General features: G+C 34.6%; 2 protein-coding genes across 3 annotated transcripts; one reads left to right on the forward strand and one right to left on the reverse strand.

Annotated features, from left to right (window-relative positions):
• Positions 1-270: 270 nt before the first annotated feature.
• Positions 271-6,001, reverse strand: LOC138314541 (putative leucine-rich repeat-containing protein DDB_G0290503). Its single transcript, XM_069254923.1, has 4 exons — positions 4,823-6,001; positions 4,296-4,433; positions 3,849-3,974; positions 271-3,648 (listed from the first exon to the last, which is right to left on the reverse strand). The coding sequence occupies exons 1-4, from the start codon at positions 5,769-5,771 to the stop codon at positions 2,207-2,209; spliced, it is 2,655 nt and encodes an 884-aa protein (XP_069111024.1). The 5' UTR covers positions 5,772-6,001; the 3' UTR covers positions 271-2,206.
• Positions 6,002-6,076: 75 nt separating this feature from the next.
• LOC138314542 (COMM domain-containing protein 3-like) lies at positions 6,077-14,844 on the forward strand. 2 transcript variants are annotated; one of them, XM_069254925.1, is made up of 9 exons: positions 6,077-6,278; position 8,087; positions 9,451-9,562; positions 9,903-9,966; positions 10,353-10,387; positions 12,706-12,766; positions 12,976-13,032; positions 13,566-13,625; positions 13,903-14,844. In XM_069254925.1, the coding sequence occupies exons 1-9, from the start codon at positions 6,141-6,143 to the stop codon at positions 13,963-13,965; spliced, it is 591 nt and encodes a 196-aa protein (XP_069111026.1). In that variant the 5' UTR covers positions 6,077-6,140; the 3' UTR covers positions 13,966-14,844. The 2 variants fall into 2 exon arrangements, with proteins under 2 accessions (XP_069111026.1, XP_069111025.1); XM_069254924.1 differs by lacking the exon at position 8,087 and having other exon boundaries at positions 6,078-6,243.
• The last annotated feature ends 2,209 nt before the right edge of the window (positions 14,845-17,053 follow it).

The raw sequence follows: 17,053 nt of genomic DNA on the forward strand, positions 1-17,053 counted from the left end.
TATATATCTAAAACTCTCTATATATCGTCTTTTTTAAAGGCCCACTACCTTTCCGGAGGAAAACATAAAGGTTTCTTAAAAACATTAATAACATCAGAAAATATATACCAATGGCCTAAGATGAGGTTACAACACCAAACATATGCAAGATTTCCTGTGTAATGTTTGATAACAGTGGAGAGTTATTTCACTGTTTTGCTGTCTGGCGCAGTGATAGTCAACTACTGCGCGGTATTTAGGACGACGGCGGGAAACATAAGACGACCCGCGTTATGAAAATTAACATTTTATTTATTTTAATCAAATTGTTTAGAATGTGATGACACGTGTAGTATTAACGGTAAGTTAATAACTTTAGCGACTATACAAAAATATCGATCTCGTTTTACTTTCCCATTTTAGAAACTAAAAGCCGTTTTGGAAAGGTAGTGAGCCTTTAAAGAAGACTATTCTAATATATAAATGATGAATGTAATATTTATTTATTTATCTATTTATCTATTAAAAATTGATTTAATTTCTGTTTCTGATATCACAGGAAAATTAATTGCGAAAGCAATTTGTTTGAAAAGCAACTAGTTTAACATTTACATTTCTTAAAATATTTAGCGTATATTACATGTATAGTACTAATATAGACCACAAATAAAATTGATATGTACCTGCCAGTGTATCTTATGTCTTTGCAAATTATAGAGTTACCTGCCCTTGAGAGTAGGTATTGATTGTGATGTCATGTGTTTGCGACCATAACATCATACATTTCAGAGAAAATGACGTGAATTTTGCTAACAAAACAATGACATCACAACTGATACCTACCCATAAGCAAGGCAGCTATTTAATTAACAAAGACAGAATGGATATACCAGGTATACAGCTAATGTATGTGGTGTATTGATTTTCTGAATACAAATTAAACATTAAAGCTGGAGTAACAAGCATGAAAGTTCTGATACAAAAATGTTTTTGTTACCACTACCAAGAACAAGATAAAAATTCAAAATGCATATGTGATTGCATTATCCCAGGTAAAGATATTTCAAGTACAGTCAAACCTGTCTATAAAGACCACCCAATGGACAGTCAAACCTGTCTATAATGGCCACCCAAGGGACAGTCAAACCTGTCTATAAAGACCACCCAAGGGACAGTAAAACCTGTCTATAAAGACCACAAGGGACAATCAAACCTGTCTATAAAGACCATCCAAGGGCAGTCAAATCTGTCTACAAAGACCACCCAAGAGACAGTCAAACCTGTCTATAAAGACCACCCAAGGGACAGTCAAACCTGTCTATAAAGACCATACAAGGGGGAATCAAACCTGTCTATAAAGACCACTCAAGGGCAAGTCAAACCTGTCTATAAAGACCATCCAAGGGCAGTCAAACCTGTCTATAAAGACCACCCAAGGGCAGTCAAACCTGTCTATAAAGACCACTCAAGGGAAATGGATGTCTTTATCACAAAGTGGGGTCAAATTGTGTTATATTAAAAGGATCATTTGGGACCCTAAAATAATATGATCTTATCTATAAATTGTCAGTCTTTATATAGAGATGGTCTCTAAGACAGGTTTAACTGTACATGTTTCATGTTATAGATAATATTTACCATATCAAACTGATAACAGGGTACATGGATGGGACCGCTTATATCAAGCTCAAGTCAATGAAAGCAATGTAAGATTGTAAATCATGATAACATTTATATGTTTCTATCAACCAAGTACATCATTGACAGGAATTTCAAATCTAAACCTTCAGATCAACATCACAATTTAGTCACATTGTAATACATTGGGATTTAGTAATCACAAATTATCCCAGAAACACAAGAGACGAAGGATAACAATTGTATGACACATGCCTTCACCGGGCCTCAGACTCACAATCTACAGCACCATAACACCTAACCAGACATATCTGCAGTTTACATCACTGCATCACATCCATGTCCTCTATATGTATGACTGAAATAAATCTGTATTAAGTAGATTCCTTTAAAACTTTGTTTTATGTATGATATGGCAAACCTAACACATGTGACACAGCTGTGCAACACTTTTGACACCAGTACATTTATGAACTATACTATATATTTTCCGCATTATACCAGTGTATGTGTGGCAGTTAGGGAAGGTATACTAAATATAAAAGACAGGCATAATTTTAAGCTGATTAAAGAACAGAATCTTCTCATGTCATTTATGTAGTAACTGCCTGTGTGTTTCTTTCAGAAATGTTTCATCTTCATCCATCACCAGACTATCCACATTTCTTGGTACACTCGCGTCAGGATGGTCTTGATCGTCAGATCTGTATACTGGGACAGAATTCTGAATGTCTCGGTAACTGTTCTGGTGGGGTACAGAATTCCCGCCCTCTCCTGGACGGGCTCCTGAAACAACAATCTGATGTGACTGATTAATACTCTCCTCATCTGCACTTCTCTGTGTCTCAATTTCCCTTTGAAATTTCTGATGATCAATATTTGGAGGAAGTTCACTTTGTTTGAATAATTCATCATCTTCTGCTTGGACAGCAGTCGCAGTGACATCACCACTTATTCCATCAGAAAATCGTCCACCAGCGGCAGAAAGTTCTTGTGGAGCAAGATCTGGAATTTGTTGATTCTTTTCTGACATAATGTTTTCTTTAGTTTTGTTTTCAGATAAAGTTGATTTTCCATCAACAGTCCCTTTCAAGCTTATGTCTGAGCTTTTGACATCACTTTTCTTATCCTCCTCAGAACCGCTGGCAGCAGCACTACTTATATTCCTCTGTTGTTGCGAAGCAGATAAAGTGCATACACTGTCACTTCCATAAGTGGGTACACTTCGCTGAAGGTTACGGAAACTTGATAGATTTGGCTGTGTTTGAATTTCCTGTTGGAATTGCAGCAATTCCTGATTCAAAGGCTTTTCACTTCTGGAATAGTTAGCATCTTCTTGCACTTGTATTCCAGATACTTCACCATGTTGGGTTTGAACTCTCTGCTGGAGATCAAGGCTGCTGTTGTGCTGTGTCCTAATTTCCTGTTGTAACTGTACTATTTCATGATTCAATGGCTTTTCGCTACGAGAAAAGCTGGCATCACCTTGCGCTTGTCCTACATTTGTATCAGGTTGCTCCCCCATTGAGTCAGTCAAATTTAAGTTTTGAATTTTGTTTGAAGCGTCTGAAAGAGCAGTGGAGGTCATCGTTGTTTCAACGTTTCCTTCTCTTAAATTTGCTGAAATATCTCTAGAAAGACACTCTACATCCATTTCAGAACCTTTCTTTTCTTTATCTGATACTGCTTCTAGTATTTCATTACTTGGGTCCATTTCAGCACTGCTCATATCCGCCATGGAATCATACTTGTCATTCTTTATGGACTTCGAGCTATATCCAGACATTGTTGAGAATGTCTCTAAATTAGCTTCACATTTTAACTGTTCATGTTCTTGGGCCTCTCGACACACTGGAGCAGATACATTCTCAATAACTTTTTCTTGATTTTCCTTTTCTAGGCTCTTAGTATTGATATCAAGTGAGGTTTTGTCTTCATACTGGGGCGATTCCCCTCCTAGTTGGTTTAAAGAATCCATTTCAACGTTATCATTATCATACGCCTCAATGTTCGGCTGTAACTCTGTTCTTCCTATGATAATAAAAATAAACATACTCAATGAAAACATATAAAGAACTTGATAGGATCACATTGCAATTAAAAGAAAAAGCAGTACAAATATTGAGTAAAACACCTATATATCTATCTGATTTTAAGTGCAAAACTAAATAGGCTTTTTTATAACCATTTTTATCTGAGTATTTATTTAATTTTCAAATCTTATATCATACCTTCAAGTATGTGTAAAGCTTCATTGCATCCAAGTTCTTGTAGAATATCACATAACTGTTTTACAGTCATCTTTTTTTCGTCATTAAGCATATCCAATAATGCTTCTGCACAGTTTGTTTTGTTTTCTAAAGTCAAGAAATAATTTTAAACATTATATTGGTTTCTAAATGGACCCATAGTAATCTTGGACGCCAATAAATCGGAAAATTCACGATCAGCTGGACAGAAATGCTTTAGGAACAGATTTGATTAATGACAAAGCGAGGAATGCAGCATTCCAGGAAATTCTGAATCTGGATGGTTTGGGCTGAGAAGCAGGCATTAATACATTTTCATTTTTTAAAACTTGAAAAACAATTAACAAATTAATACAGATTAACACTTCAACATTAGTCACATAATTATTTTATTATAATTGACTGATAAACTTGCACATATATTCTCACCAATTGATCTTATTTCTTTTCTTATTAGCCCAGCTTTTTGTCCAACTCTCCTCCATAAAGGTTCTTCCCTTCCACGAGACAACACTGCTGTTAGCTTACTGAAAACTTCATCCGGTAGGTCCTCTATAGCTTTATCACCTACAGAAGAGTTTTTTTTATTTGTTTCGATTTATGATAAAATGCATGCAGACACAAATCTTCCCAATCAATTGATCACAAGAATTTAGCATGATTAGTAGTAATTCATATTGGTTGGTCACCAATAAATATCAATTGTGTGTTTTCAATCTTTAACTTTTCTTTATATATCCTAATTGATTATATATCCTTTTATTTCTTTTCTTCATCTTTAGGTATATATTATATATCTTGATATCTTTATTGCTCTTTCTTAACAATTTTAGCTATAATGGTAAATAGAAGTTATAAATGCTAATGCCAGCCATGCATTCCAGTTAGTGGATACATGAACATATACAAATGTATGTGTATATATAAATTAATATTGTTTTTGTTATATACATTACCTTCGATAATTGTGGGCACTTGCTGATTCAGAGGCTGAGATTGATCTTGCACTGCTGACCTGAAATTTTGTCTTAAGTTGTTCTGGCCCATTTCACCTATTCCAAGTCTCTGTTGATGATCAATATGTTGAGGCAGCTGTCTTCTGGACTCTACTTCCGGAAGTATTGAGTTTCCTCTGAGAACTTCTGCTATGCCTTGTCCAATTAATGAATATTCCTTTTGTGCAGCCATGCCATTAGATTCAATGTACTCTTCATTAACCTGTGTATCTGGTGGGTTTAATGGAGTTACATCTATATCAAGTGCATACTTGGTTTTGTTTGTGGAATTACCCCCCCTGAAATTAATTTCTCCTTTTCCCGGATCAGGATTAGGATGATATCCATGTCCTGGAATTCCTGGGATTACACATGGTTGTCCTGGAAGGAACTGTGGACCTGTTTGTGTAGGAATCGTTGGTTGGTAAGGTTGTGGCCATGTATATGTATGCGTATGTGGTGAATGTTCATAAGTGGGCATATGAAGCACAGATTGATGTACTGCACCAGGTAAATGATATTCATGTTGTCCATTTCCTGGCATATGATGCGCTTCATTAAGCTGGTGGTGTCGCTTTCTTGCTTCGAGTAATTCTTGTGATGAAGACAGATTTGCACTCTTTATCACATATTGCGATTGTTCTGCATATTTTTCATTTTCTAAAATTACTAAGAAATCAAAGAAACATCTTCTAGAACGTTTACTAATGCAATCCAATAATTTGTCCATTCCTGCAATTCCACCACGCTGATTTGTTTGGCATTCTACCTGCTGTCTGTCACTGACTGACAACTCCGATAAATTATGAATTATATTTAATGGATCGATTTTCTTTCGTAAATATGGCGTATACTTCTCTAGTAATTTGCTTACATCAATTTGCCTCTGATAAATTAATTGGGCGTTCATCGCTGCGATCGTTGATGCTTCAAAGATCAAAATAGTTTGGGAACTCCCTCAACTGATAAATTCCCAACTTCTTACTTTTACTTTCGGTTTACTTAGAAAAGGGAGCAGTTAGTATTTCAACCAAATTTTTTTTTTTACTTGTCTTACAGTAGATATCTAGTAATAAATTATATATTTATTAACTTTTCAAATATAATCAAACTTAATATTGCCATATGTCAAAAAAAAAAAAACTTTTTTTCTGAAGGGGGAAATAACATATTACAGTGATGTTTACATTTACGTACTGTGTGCTCCCTGTTTAGGAACTCTTCAATTGTGAAATCCAAAAAGTGTGTATGGGGGAGTGATCACCTGTTTCAGAATAATATGGAGCTGTCACCAGCTGTAATCGACAGTTTATCCGTTGTCGGTGACTCTGCACATGTTCCCGATAAATGTTACCAGAAATTACTGGATGCTGCATTTAACGGTATTGTGGATTCGGAACAAAGAAATCGAATATCAGTTAATATGAATTTAAGGCAAAGCCTCAGAAGAGCGCAGCTACATGTAAAAGATTATAATATCATAACTTTATATTGTCTATATTTTTCTACGAAATTAACAATAAAATATTTCACTGACATGCACATACTATCAATAGTTAGAAAGAATTAAAAATAATCCAAATGAAATAGTTCAATATACTTCAATCTTGTTTTTATACTTCAATCTTGTTTTTATCAGATGCAGAGAAAACTTGGCAACATGCCATGCTATCAAAAATACGCGCGAATCTGTGCCGTCATCTTTGGCGTCAGGTTTTGTGACGTCACTGCTGACGGTGCTGTGCGCTTGAAAACATACACAGTATATATTGGACCAGTACATTTATTGCGTTGTTCTTGTATATGTGTAAATTTAGACTACTTACAGTAATTTTAAGGCGTATACTGATAAAACATTTAGTCTAGTACATAATTTTCAAATCTCGTCGTGCTGATAACGAGAATTAAAAGATGGCTGCCTACATGGAGGCGGGAGACTTTTCCCGCGGGACACAATTTCAAAGTCCAAGGGGTACTGGAATATATTGGAATCTATATGCACACACACGTGTTATGGTTAGTAGAGCTTCGCTCTACGCGGCCTTCGGCCGCGCAGAGAGCTGCGCTCTTAATAATGACTGTCGACAGCCGCTCTCGGCTCTTACAAAAATACCATTGATAATTATGTGCAGTAATAGTCCGCTAAAACTGACCAATGGTATTTTCGTAAGAGCCGTGACCATGCATGCCTGATATTCACGTTACATTACAAAGAACCATAATCGCAGGCCGCAGTTTTAGCGGACTAGTGCAGTAAGTCACGTGAATCTCTGGCATGCATGGTTCTATGTAATGTAAGCCGGTTATTTTGCTAACCTTGTAGTACACTACGAAATGTTTCAAAACTCTCATGTAGCTGCGCTCTCATTCTCGTCGTGTTAATTAGGATTGTTATCTCAGAAGGAGATTAAAACTGTTTAAACTTGAAGTCCGATCATCGATTTTTACTAAATGCTATTCTTCAACATTTGTGTCTAGCAGTTGTCACATACAAGTCAGAAAGAATTATTCGATTGGATTAGTTCAACTTTTTTTTGACTTGGTTCTCTCCAATGTAGAAAACTTGGCAACATGCCAAAAAAAGCGTGGGAATGTGCCGTCATCTTTAGCACCCAGCTTCCTGATGTCTCCGCTGACAGTGCTCTTGACAACACACAGCCATTATATCATTTTGACCAGTACCTTTATTGTGTCGTTCTTGTCTAAAAGTTATCTAAAACTACTTACAGTAATTTCAAAGTGTATCCTGATAACAAGTTTTGTATTTAGAGAAAATTTCAAATCTCTTCCTGCTGATATCGAGAATTAAAACATGGCTGCCTGCATGGAGGGGCAAGACTTTTTCACGGGACACAATTTCAATGGTAAGTAGTGTTGTATAATCGGCTAAAAATGATAATCGATCATCGGTTGGAATCGGAAGACTCATCCGATCCGATAATCGCACAAAATGATCGGTTCAATTTTCTATTCAAATTGCCTATAATCTATATATTAAAAGCTTGTTTTGCACTCTCTGTTATGAGCAGTGGATAGAATGTTGAAAACAAAAATTTCTGGCCTGTTTTTGACTGTATTTGGTGAAAATTATTGACATGGAGGAATGTTAGGGAGTTTTCAGTGTATTTTAGGTTTTTAATAGAAAAATATTTGATTCCCAATGAGTTTAATTTTTTTCCCGATGATCGATTATGACATTTTCAATCGATCATCGGATCGGTTGAGGGTCATCTAGCCAGTTAATCGATTATTGCCGATCATCAATACAATTTCAATGTCCAAGGGGTTCTGGAATGTATTGGAATCTATATGCTTACACACGTGTTATGGTTAGTAGAGCTTCGGTCTATGCAACCTTCGGCCGCGTAGAGAGCTGCGATCTTATGAATACTAAATGTGATGAATAGAATCTTACACTTGTGGATATGAAAGTTGAACTTGTTTGATACAAACTCAGATAATTTGACAAATTAGCTTTATATGAAATATTTCGCTGCATGGTCCTAAATGAATTCCCCCTTTATCTTTATTTTAAAAAACCAGAATATTTGAATCTTGAAAACTCAAATAATATGATGTAAATTTTTAGTCCAAATGCATATGACAAAAATAATAGATATAATGTTAATATCGTTTTGGTTAATATAACTCCAAGTGACATTTCTTGGACTAATAGATTGCCAAAAATGCTGATTTCTTTCTTCATACTTCTGTTAAATATTTAGCAATTATCCTGAGTTATATTGTAGCAACAATCATCAGTGATCAGCAGCGTAAAACTGCGGTAGATGTACATGTACACTCTACTAACATAAACATTATTCCGACTGACACAGCGACATGGTCCACAGGTGCTCTCAGACAGTTGTCATTTGTGTGATCACTCGAGTCGAACTAATTGTATCTTTGGCTGTAAACAATATTGATTTAGTGCTTTGAACTTTTTACTCAGCAAAATAGACCTTACGCTGTTCACAAACCACCAGTGATCATGATAAAACACTATTGTTTGAGACGACATGTAAAGATCAAGTTACGTTTTTATTCAACTTCATGTGAACACACATGCCTCGGTTACATATAAATTATATATGATGTCTGCTATTTATATCATTCTGTTACATCGTGTGTGAATAAATCAATATTTTGTATATATAATAAAAAATTACGTATATGGTTTTATATTTATAATATTGCATCCTTCGTCGATGATTTTGAATTGACATATTACTTGCCTATATCACTTTACAACACCGACCTATTATATACTATAAAGTACCTAAGGAGATTACCAGTGTTTACTTGAGAGCTGGCTTAATTTGATGGCTTAATTTGAACACTTGGATAACTTGAAGTTTTCTTGCAGTGCCTTTAAGTTTGTTTTAACCGAGTTCCACTCTACATAGCCACTCATACAACATCCTCTATAAACTTTATTTAAAGAGATTAAGAGAAAATGAAAATAATCCTTTTTTTATATCAGATTGCTAAATCATTTTCATTTAATCCAAGGAAGACTGCTACAGGTAAGCTGCAGCTTCCAATAGACACACTAATTATAATGTATTCCTTTTAATCTTTGAATGTAGGAGAAGCAGCATTCAGTGGTGTTGACCAGGCAATCTTAAAAGAGGCATATGCGGGCCTAGTGTCTTGTATTATTGAGGCCACTAAACATGATACAGAGGCTGCCTCACTGGAGTAAGTATTCCCACTATCCTATAGAATTAGGTCTTTATAGACATGTATAAGCATATTTAATACTTGTTTATATCAAGCTGAATGTGTTCCATGTTCATGGGAACATTTTAAAAACATATAAACTTTTACCCAATATTATTAATAGGGCCAATTATCAAAATATATAAATTGTAATGCTTGTACGTTTGTATATTTATAATAATCTACATGTTGTATTTGTAAATTACTCTAGATTTGTGCAGATTGTTGTATTTGAGTTAAATGCAATTCAGATTTATCTGAAATTGAAAGCATCATCTTTCATAAAGAAACTGTTATTGTTTTGACCTCATTGTTTCAGGGCTGTGTTAGAGGACTGTAAGTTTACCGCTGACAGAACAAAGGCCTTTATAGCTAGTTATCAGGTAAATTCATCCTAATTCACTCTGATCAAATTCATCTGTTCATGACTTGTCCTTACCTCCATTATTAAGTAATACTGTAAATGACACCATGAACAGATGATTTTAATCATGAATGTATTTTTGTCTGATAGTTATGCTCTGATTTAACTTCTATAAATAATAGTTACATTTGTCTGTGAAACTTGTATTTCAACTACATCACACATTATGATGTTTTGTATAGCACATCAATGAGACAATCTGCTGCTTTTTCCCTACCGAAATTTACACTTTAATTGTCAAACATTTATAACACATGTACATGTATACTTAACCTATAATAAAGTGTTAAGTTGTTTATTGTTGTTAATATCACACAGATATCAAGTGTTATTTTCCTGTTGTAGGAAAGAAAACAGATCTTGCAGATCTTACTCGGAAAGTAAGTAACAGTAATAAACAATGTGTTAGATAAGTACACAGATAAGTCTGTACAGAAGGTAATGTTTCAATCTCATTAAAATCATCAGTTTATGACTTTTTCATTACCTTTGATGTTTTGGCATAATAATTGTTTACTATAGGAGACGAGGCCATGAACAGGTGATTTTAATGAGATTCATAGAGTTCCAATGAAATATTGAGTTATCTCCCCTTGTTGTGTAAATACTTCCACAATTTGATCAATTTGTTTGTATTTTATTCCTAAAATTATTACCCAATAATATTTATGATCTATGAAAAAGATGTCAGGTTAAGGTTTTGATGATAGTGAAGCCAGCTAGCTCACCTAAGGAAAACTACCAACCATTGACTTGTTTTCTTGCCGACTGCATGGCCGTTTTTGAAGGCCTAAACTTAAAACACAGTGAAAGTGGATTTTAATATCAAATACAATTGAACTTGTTAACTAAACAGATATACAACTTGATTAATTTATTTAATTTGATAAGAAGCACTTTGTTGGTGTGGACTAACAATTGTAACTGTATATTTTATGTAAACGTAACTCCAATACTCGATTAACTCAAAGTGTTTATCAAGGCTTGGCTGTACCTTGGTGGTCCTATTTTTGATTTGATTAAATTATTGTCATATCAAGAGTCAGGGTCGTTTAAGGACATGGTTAGTTTAGATGGTGAAGGAGAACTGGAGTACCAAGAGAAAAAACACCAACCAGTAGTTAGTATCTGGCAACTGCCCCACATAGGTTTCAAACTTGCTGGCCAGAGGTGGACTGGAGGGCTTGTGGTAATATGTTGGGACATTGTAATCACTCGGCTATCATGTGCATGTCTAGATCAATATACTTTGACCTCAGATTTCTATCTCCTAGCACCCAGATAATTGTGTAGTGGTATCAGAGTTACTCCCCATTACACTTTGTACAGTTTTTGTGATATTTCATTACAGCGTCGGAGTAACTCCCCCACACATTGTACAATATCTGTGATATTTTGTTACAGCGTCAGAGTAACTCCTCCACACATTGTACAATATCTGTGATATTTTGTTACAGCGTCGGAGTAACTCCCCCACACATTGTACAATATCTGTGATATTTTGTTACAGCGTCGGAGTAACTCCCCCACACATTGTACAATATCTGTGATATTTTGTTACAGCGTCGGAGTAACTCCCCCACACATTGTACAATATCTGTGATATTTTTGTTTTGTTCCCCCACAATTGTACAATATCGGAGTAACTCCCCCACACATTGTACAATATCTGTGATATTTTGTTACAGCGTCGGAGTAACTCCCCCACACATTGTACAATATCTGTGATATTTTGTTTACAGCGTCGGAGTAACTCCCCCACACATTGTACAATATCTGTGATATTTTGTTACAGCGTCTGAGTAACTCCCCCACACATTGTACAATATCTGTGATATTTCATTACAGCGTCGGAGTAACTCCCCCACACATTGTACAATATCTGTGATATTTTGTTACAGCGTCGGAGTAACTCCTCCACACATTGTACAATATCTGTGATATTTTGTTACAGCGTCGGAGTAACTCCTCCACACATTGTACAATATCTGTGATATTTTGTTACAGCGTCGGAGTAACTCCCCCACACATTGTACAATATCTGTGATATTTTGTTACAGCGTCGGAGTAACTCCCCCACACATTGTACAATATCTGTGATATTTTGTTACACAGCGTCGGAGTAACTCCCCCACACATTGTACAATATCTGTGATATTTTGTTACAGCGTCGGAGTAACTCCCCCACACATTGTACAATATCTGTGATATTTTGTTACAGCGTCGGAGTAACTCCCCCACACATTGTACAATATCTGTGATATTTTGTTACAGCGTCGGAGTAACTCCCCCACACATTGTACAATATCTGTGATATTTTGTTACAGCGTCGGAGTAACTCCCCCACACATTGTACAATATCTGTGATATTTTGTTACAGCGTCTGAGTAACTCCCCCACACATTGTACAATATCTGTGATATTTTGTTACAGCGTCGGAGTAACTCCCCCACACATTGTACAATATTTGTGATATTTTGTTACAGTGTCGGAGTAACTCCCCCACACATTGTACAATATCTGTGATATTTTGTTACAGCGTCGGAGTAACTCCCCCACACATTGTACAATATCTGTGATATTTTGTTACAGCGTCTGAGTAACTCCCCCACACATTGTACAATATCTTTGATATTTTGTTACAGCGTCGGAGTAACTCCCCCACACATTGTACAATATCTGTGATATTTTGTTACAGCGTCGGAGTAACTCCCCCACACATTGTGGATGTGGATTGGAGATTAGACTATTACATAAAGGTCAGTGTACAATTATTAAAAAAGGAAAAGAAGAAAAAAAACCAGCAAAATCATTTGATATTGTTTTGTTAAAGAAATATAATTGTGTCCTAGGCTCTGTTATGATGTTAATTAAGCCCCATCAACCAATCAGTGAAACAAAATTACACTGTACACTTATTAGGTATGTTCAATGAATAATTGTTCATTAATATTGTTTCCTGTTTTAGAACAACCACTTAGAAAAAGTAAATGAGGCTGTCTACCTGATATCATTAAAGACAGAGGTAAGAGAAAATAGACACGCAGTATGTGTTTAGTACATTGATTAGACAGTCTGGATATCAGTTTTATACCCCTACAGTTGAAATTCTATGGTTGTATACTAATTACTTATCACTGAGAAAAAAATTGCTAAGAATTTTTTAAGAGAGCTCAGTATCAGTATTAATTGGAATTACTGCCTTCATTGTGGATTAAACCCAGGACATCTACTCCTATAACGCTTATTAATAAAGCTAAAATGAACATTTCTCTAGCCTTACAGTATATTGCAGTAACATGGACCTGACACAGTGTATGCCCAAGAATAAAACAGTATTCATTGACCTGACCCTCAGACAAATTTCACAAAATTATTATGTCATGTCATTATTATAAAAGTGATCCAAGGCTCGGGTCAGTTGTTTTGTTCTGAGTAATAGGAAATGTTGAGTCCCAGTGGTTGAAGCTAGTAATTATAATGTACATCTACAAGGATAATAAGGGTCACATATCTTATTCTGATATTGACAATAATTTACCGGCGGACTAATTACAGGTACCAGGGAAGCCAGGTATCCAGGATGTACAATTCTCGTGTACACAGGAACAGCTACAGGTGAGAACGCTTTGTCGTAATGTCACCTTAAAGTAGATCAGTCGTCTTCAGGTGTTTCAGCAAATGAGAAATACTTTTTTTTTTAACAATCAAGATGTTAAGCTATAAATATAAAACCATTTTAACCTGTCCAGCTGAGATTTGTACTATCAATTCAGATGCTTTGGCATTTCATAGATCTACAGCCCTTATTTGAAATTTCTTTTTTATTGTTAATGGAGGGGAGGGGCCAGTTTTTGGGTTTTCACTATTAAATCATTATTCCTTATATTTTCAGGATTTTGTTGGAAAGTTAAAAGATGCTACCAAATGTCTAGAAAAAATCAGTTCATCACAATAGAGGATAATGCAAGGAGCAATTTGTAAAGATCCTTAAGTACTGTCTGGGACCAAATAACAAGTATAGAATGTGTGTGGAAATGGAGTGAAAGGTGTGCTTAAATACACTGATATTTTTCATAATATTTCCTGCAGACATTTTAAGTTTGATATTAAAATTTTTTTTTTAGTAAAACAATCTAAAAAGTTCAATATGTGTAAACACAATTATCTTACGGATAATAGTATTTTGCTAAATACAATACTTAAACATTTAAATACCAGGTATGTAAGTTTGAAATCCAGATATGCTGCTGAAGGAACATAATAAGAAATTCTTTGGTAGATCAATGTCTCTAATATTGTATTTCTTGCTCAGAATATGCTAGAAAAATGAGTTTAATCACAGAAATTTGAAAATCATGTTTTGAATTGATAATAAAAAAGAACAATAACTAATAGCTTACTGAAATATGAAAAAATACATATTACACTCTTTTGTAATTTTATCACTACTTATACATAATATTTTTGTTATTCAACATCGAAAATGTTGTACACTAGCTGGTATACCATTTTGAGTAGAATCAAAGATTTGAGAGGTGTTTTAGCAGAGTGAGAATCTTTCATATATGTGTTTCTAGATAATAGAATGAGAGAGTAGATGTTGCCGCATTTTTAAAATGAATTCAGATGTGTATGATATACATTAGGATGAATGAAATACGCTGCTACAATGCAGCTGTATAGGAAGTTCGGTATAATGTTGACTATCACAATATTCCTGTGGCATTGTTCATTGTACGTCTCTTACATGTATGTTACAGAAATATTTATGTACCAATCTATTGCAACATATTAAATCCAAAATGAACAAAAATAAAGTTATTAAATACCCAAATACTATATTGTTGCTTTCTTTTCTTTAATTGGAACTATCAAATCTAAAATGCATAATAGTTCACCTTTTAGATATATGTATTAACTCTGGAGTTTATGTGTCACTAACTCAGGTCATTTTGAGGTTGGGGTCAAATGCGCCCTGTACAGTTTTAAAAAATTAGTAAAGAATATTACATGTAACTATGAGGGAACATAGGTTGACGAAATGGCCTTTAATTGTTAGAAGTGTTACACACCACTTCCAGTTGACTGTACATACTGTATATAAAGTGATATAAGTACCAGGATGGTAGCAAAAAATCATTTCAAAATGTATCCTAGTTTTTGTAGAAAAAAGACAATTGTGCCCTGCATGTTACCCCCATATTTGAAGATTTTAATCTGGTTCCTTTGTAGATTTCTACAACGTTCACGCTATATATGATCGATATTTGCGTTGGCATCAATGAAGCTGTGACCGCTTTCTCTTCCGGACCACGTGGCTTTGTCTTCATTTGCTGTTCAATGAACATTTTTGCGTACCCATATACTATGACGGTACTTTGACCGATGTTTGATGGTTGGTGTGCTTTAATATCACTTTGGAATGAGAATGTCTTATACAGACAGTTTAGCAGGTTAATGGCAGTCAAGGACGTACAATGAGTGTATTTCTTACAATCCCACTTTGGAATGAGAATGTCTTATACAGACAGTTTAGCAGGTTAATGGCAGTCAAGGACGTACAATGAGTGTATTTCTTACAATCTTTGGGTTTTTTAGCAGCATATGTTAGGTAAAACATGATTCCTGACTAATAAATTGCGATCGTTAAGGTTTATTGTCTTAGAACGGGAAAAAAACTGAACGATATGTTACAATAAAACGTTAGGTGGCGTTTAGTTTTGTCTCGTATAAGGAACACAAGTTAGAAATTGTCTTATGAAACTGATTTTCCATTCAATGAAACCTTAGTGGCGTTTTACTGATTAAAAGCACTTAATATTTATATTCCAATTTAACTACCATGGAAGGATTTGAGAATGTGAATTGTCTTTCCATAAAACATTGTTATTCAGTATACTAGCCAATCACGCACGCCGAAACAACATTTAATTTTATAAAAATCAGGAGTAGAAAATTAACGGAATGGAATTTAACATGAACACATTAGCATGTGAACCAAATTCCTCTCTCATACAACATTATAAATAATCAAACATAAATTGATGAACTAGTACTATTCATATATTGATTCATTACGCATGTGCAATTGTTTGCTAATGTATCGTTACACCTTGTCTTCTTATGGAAGGCCGTTTCAGGATAAAATACCAAAACTACTTAAGTGTCTTTTTTTACCACTTAAGTACTTAATGACTTTTAGGTCATTATGTGTTGTATTTACTTAAGTATTGTTTAGTTTTACTTAAGTGTAACTTTGGTTCTTGTTACTTAAGTACATTTTACATAATCATCTAGAAAACACCCACGAACCAACTCGCCCCGTGCAAAAGTAATGAGAAGCAGAAGTTGGTTGAATTGAATCGTTTCTGGGCACGCGTGAAGTTGGTTAAAACAACGAAGTACTTAAGTAGATATGTTAAACTACTTAAGTAGACATTGGTTAAAGCAATGAAGTACTTAAGTATATATGTTAAACTACTTAAGTAACAGTTGGTTAAAGCAATGAAGTACTTAAGTAGATATGTTAAACTACTTAAGTAGACATTGGTTAAACTACTGAAGTAGAAATTGGATAAAACAATGAAGTACTTAAGTAGATATGTTAAAATACTTAAGTAACAGTTGGTTAAAGCAATGAAGTACTTAAGTAGATATGTAAAACTACTTAAGTAGACATTGGTTAAACTACTGAAGTAGAAATTGGATAAAACAATGAAGTACTTAAGTAGATATGTTAAAATACTTAAGTAAAAGTTGGTTAAAGCAATGAAGTACTTAAGTAGATATGTTAAACTTGGGACGAAATGGCAGAGCATATTTGCAATTATGTGATGTACAATATTTTTCATTATGTTGACATGGTACATGTAATGGCAAAAGGCAAACACATAATGAAGTTAAACAATTATGTCATTATGTAAACTTTTTACTTAAGTGCTTAGATTCAACACTTAAGTGCGAGAAAACCTGACCATTATGTACATAATTGACATTATGTACGTATTTTAGCACTTAAGTACGAAAATTATGTACTTAAGTGT

Source organism: Argopecten irradians, chromosome 2 (genome assembly GCF_041381155.1).
Source record: "Argopecten irradians isolate NY chromosome 2, Ai_NY, whole genome shotgun sequence".
NCBI classification, from domain to species: domain Eukaryota; kingdom Metazoa; phylum Mollusca; class Bivalvia; order Pectinida; family Pectinidae; genus Argopecten; species Argopecten irradians.

Excerpts from the sequence above, each read along its gene's own strand:
- LOC138314541 (XM_069254923.1), bottom strand. The coding sequence starts at position 5,771 with ATGAACGCCCAATTAATTTATCAGAGGCAAATTGATGTAAGCAAATTA. Across the intron at positions 4,434-4,822 it reads AGTGCCCACAATTATCGAAG|GTGATAAAGCTATAGAGGAC; the intron begins GTAATGTATATA and ends ACTCTTCTGTAG. Across the intron at positions 3,975-4,295 it reads AAAAGAAATAAGATCAATTG|AAAACAAAACAAACTGTGCA; the intron begins GTGAGAATATAT and ends TCTTGACTTTAG.
- LOC138314542 (XM_069254925.1), top strand. The coding sequence starts at position 6,141 with ATGGAGCTGTCACCAGCTGTAATCGACAGTTTATCCGTTGTCGGTGAC. Across the intron at positions 12,767-12,975 it reads GATTAGACTATTACATAAAG|AACAACCACTTAGAAAAAGT; the intron begins GTCAGTGTACAA and ends TTCCTGTTTTAG. Across the intron at positions 13,033-13,565 it reads TGATATCATTAAAGACAGAG|GTACCAGGGAAGCCAGGTAT; the intron begins GTAAGAGAAAAT and ends GACTAATTACAG.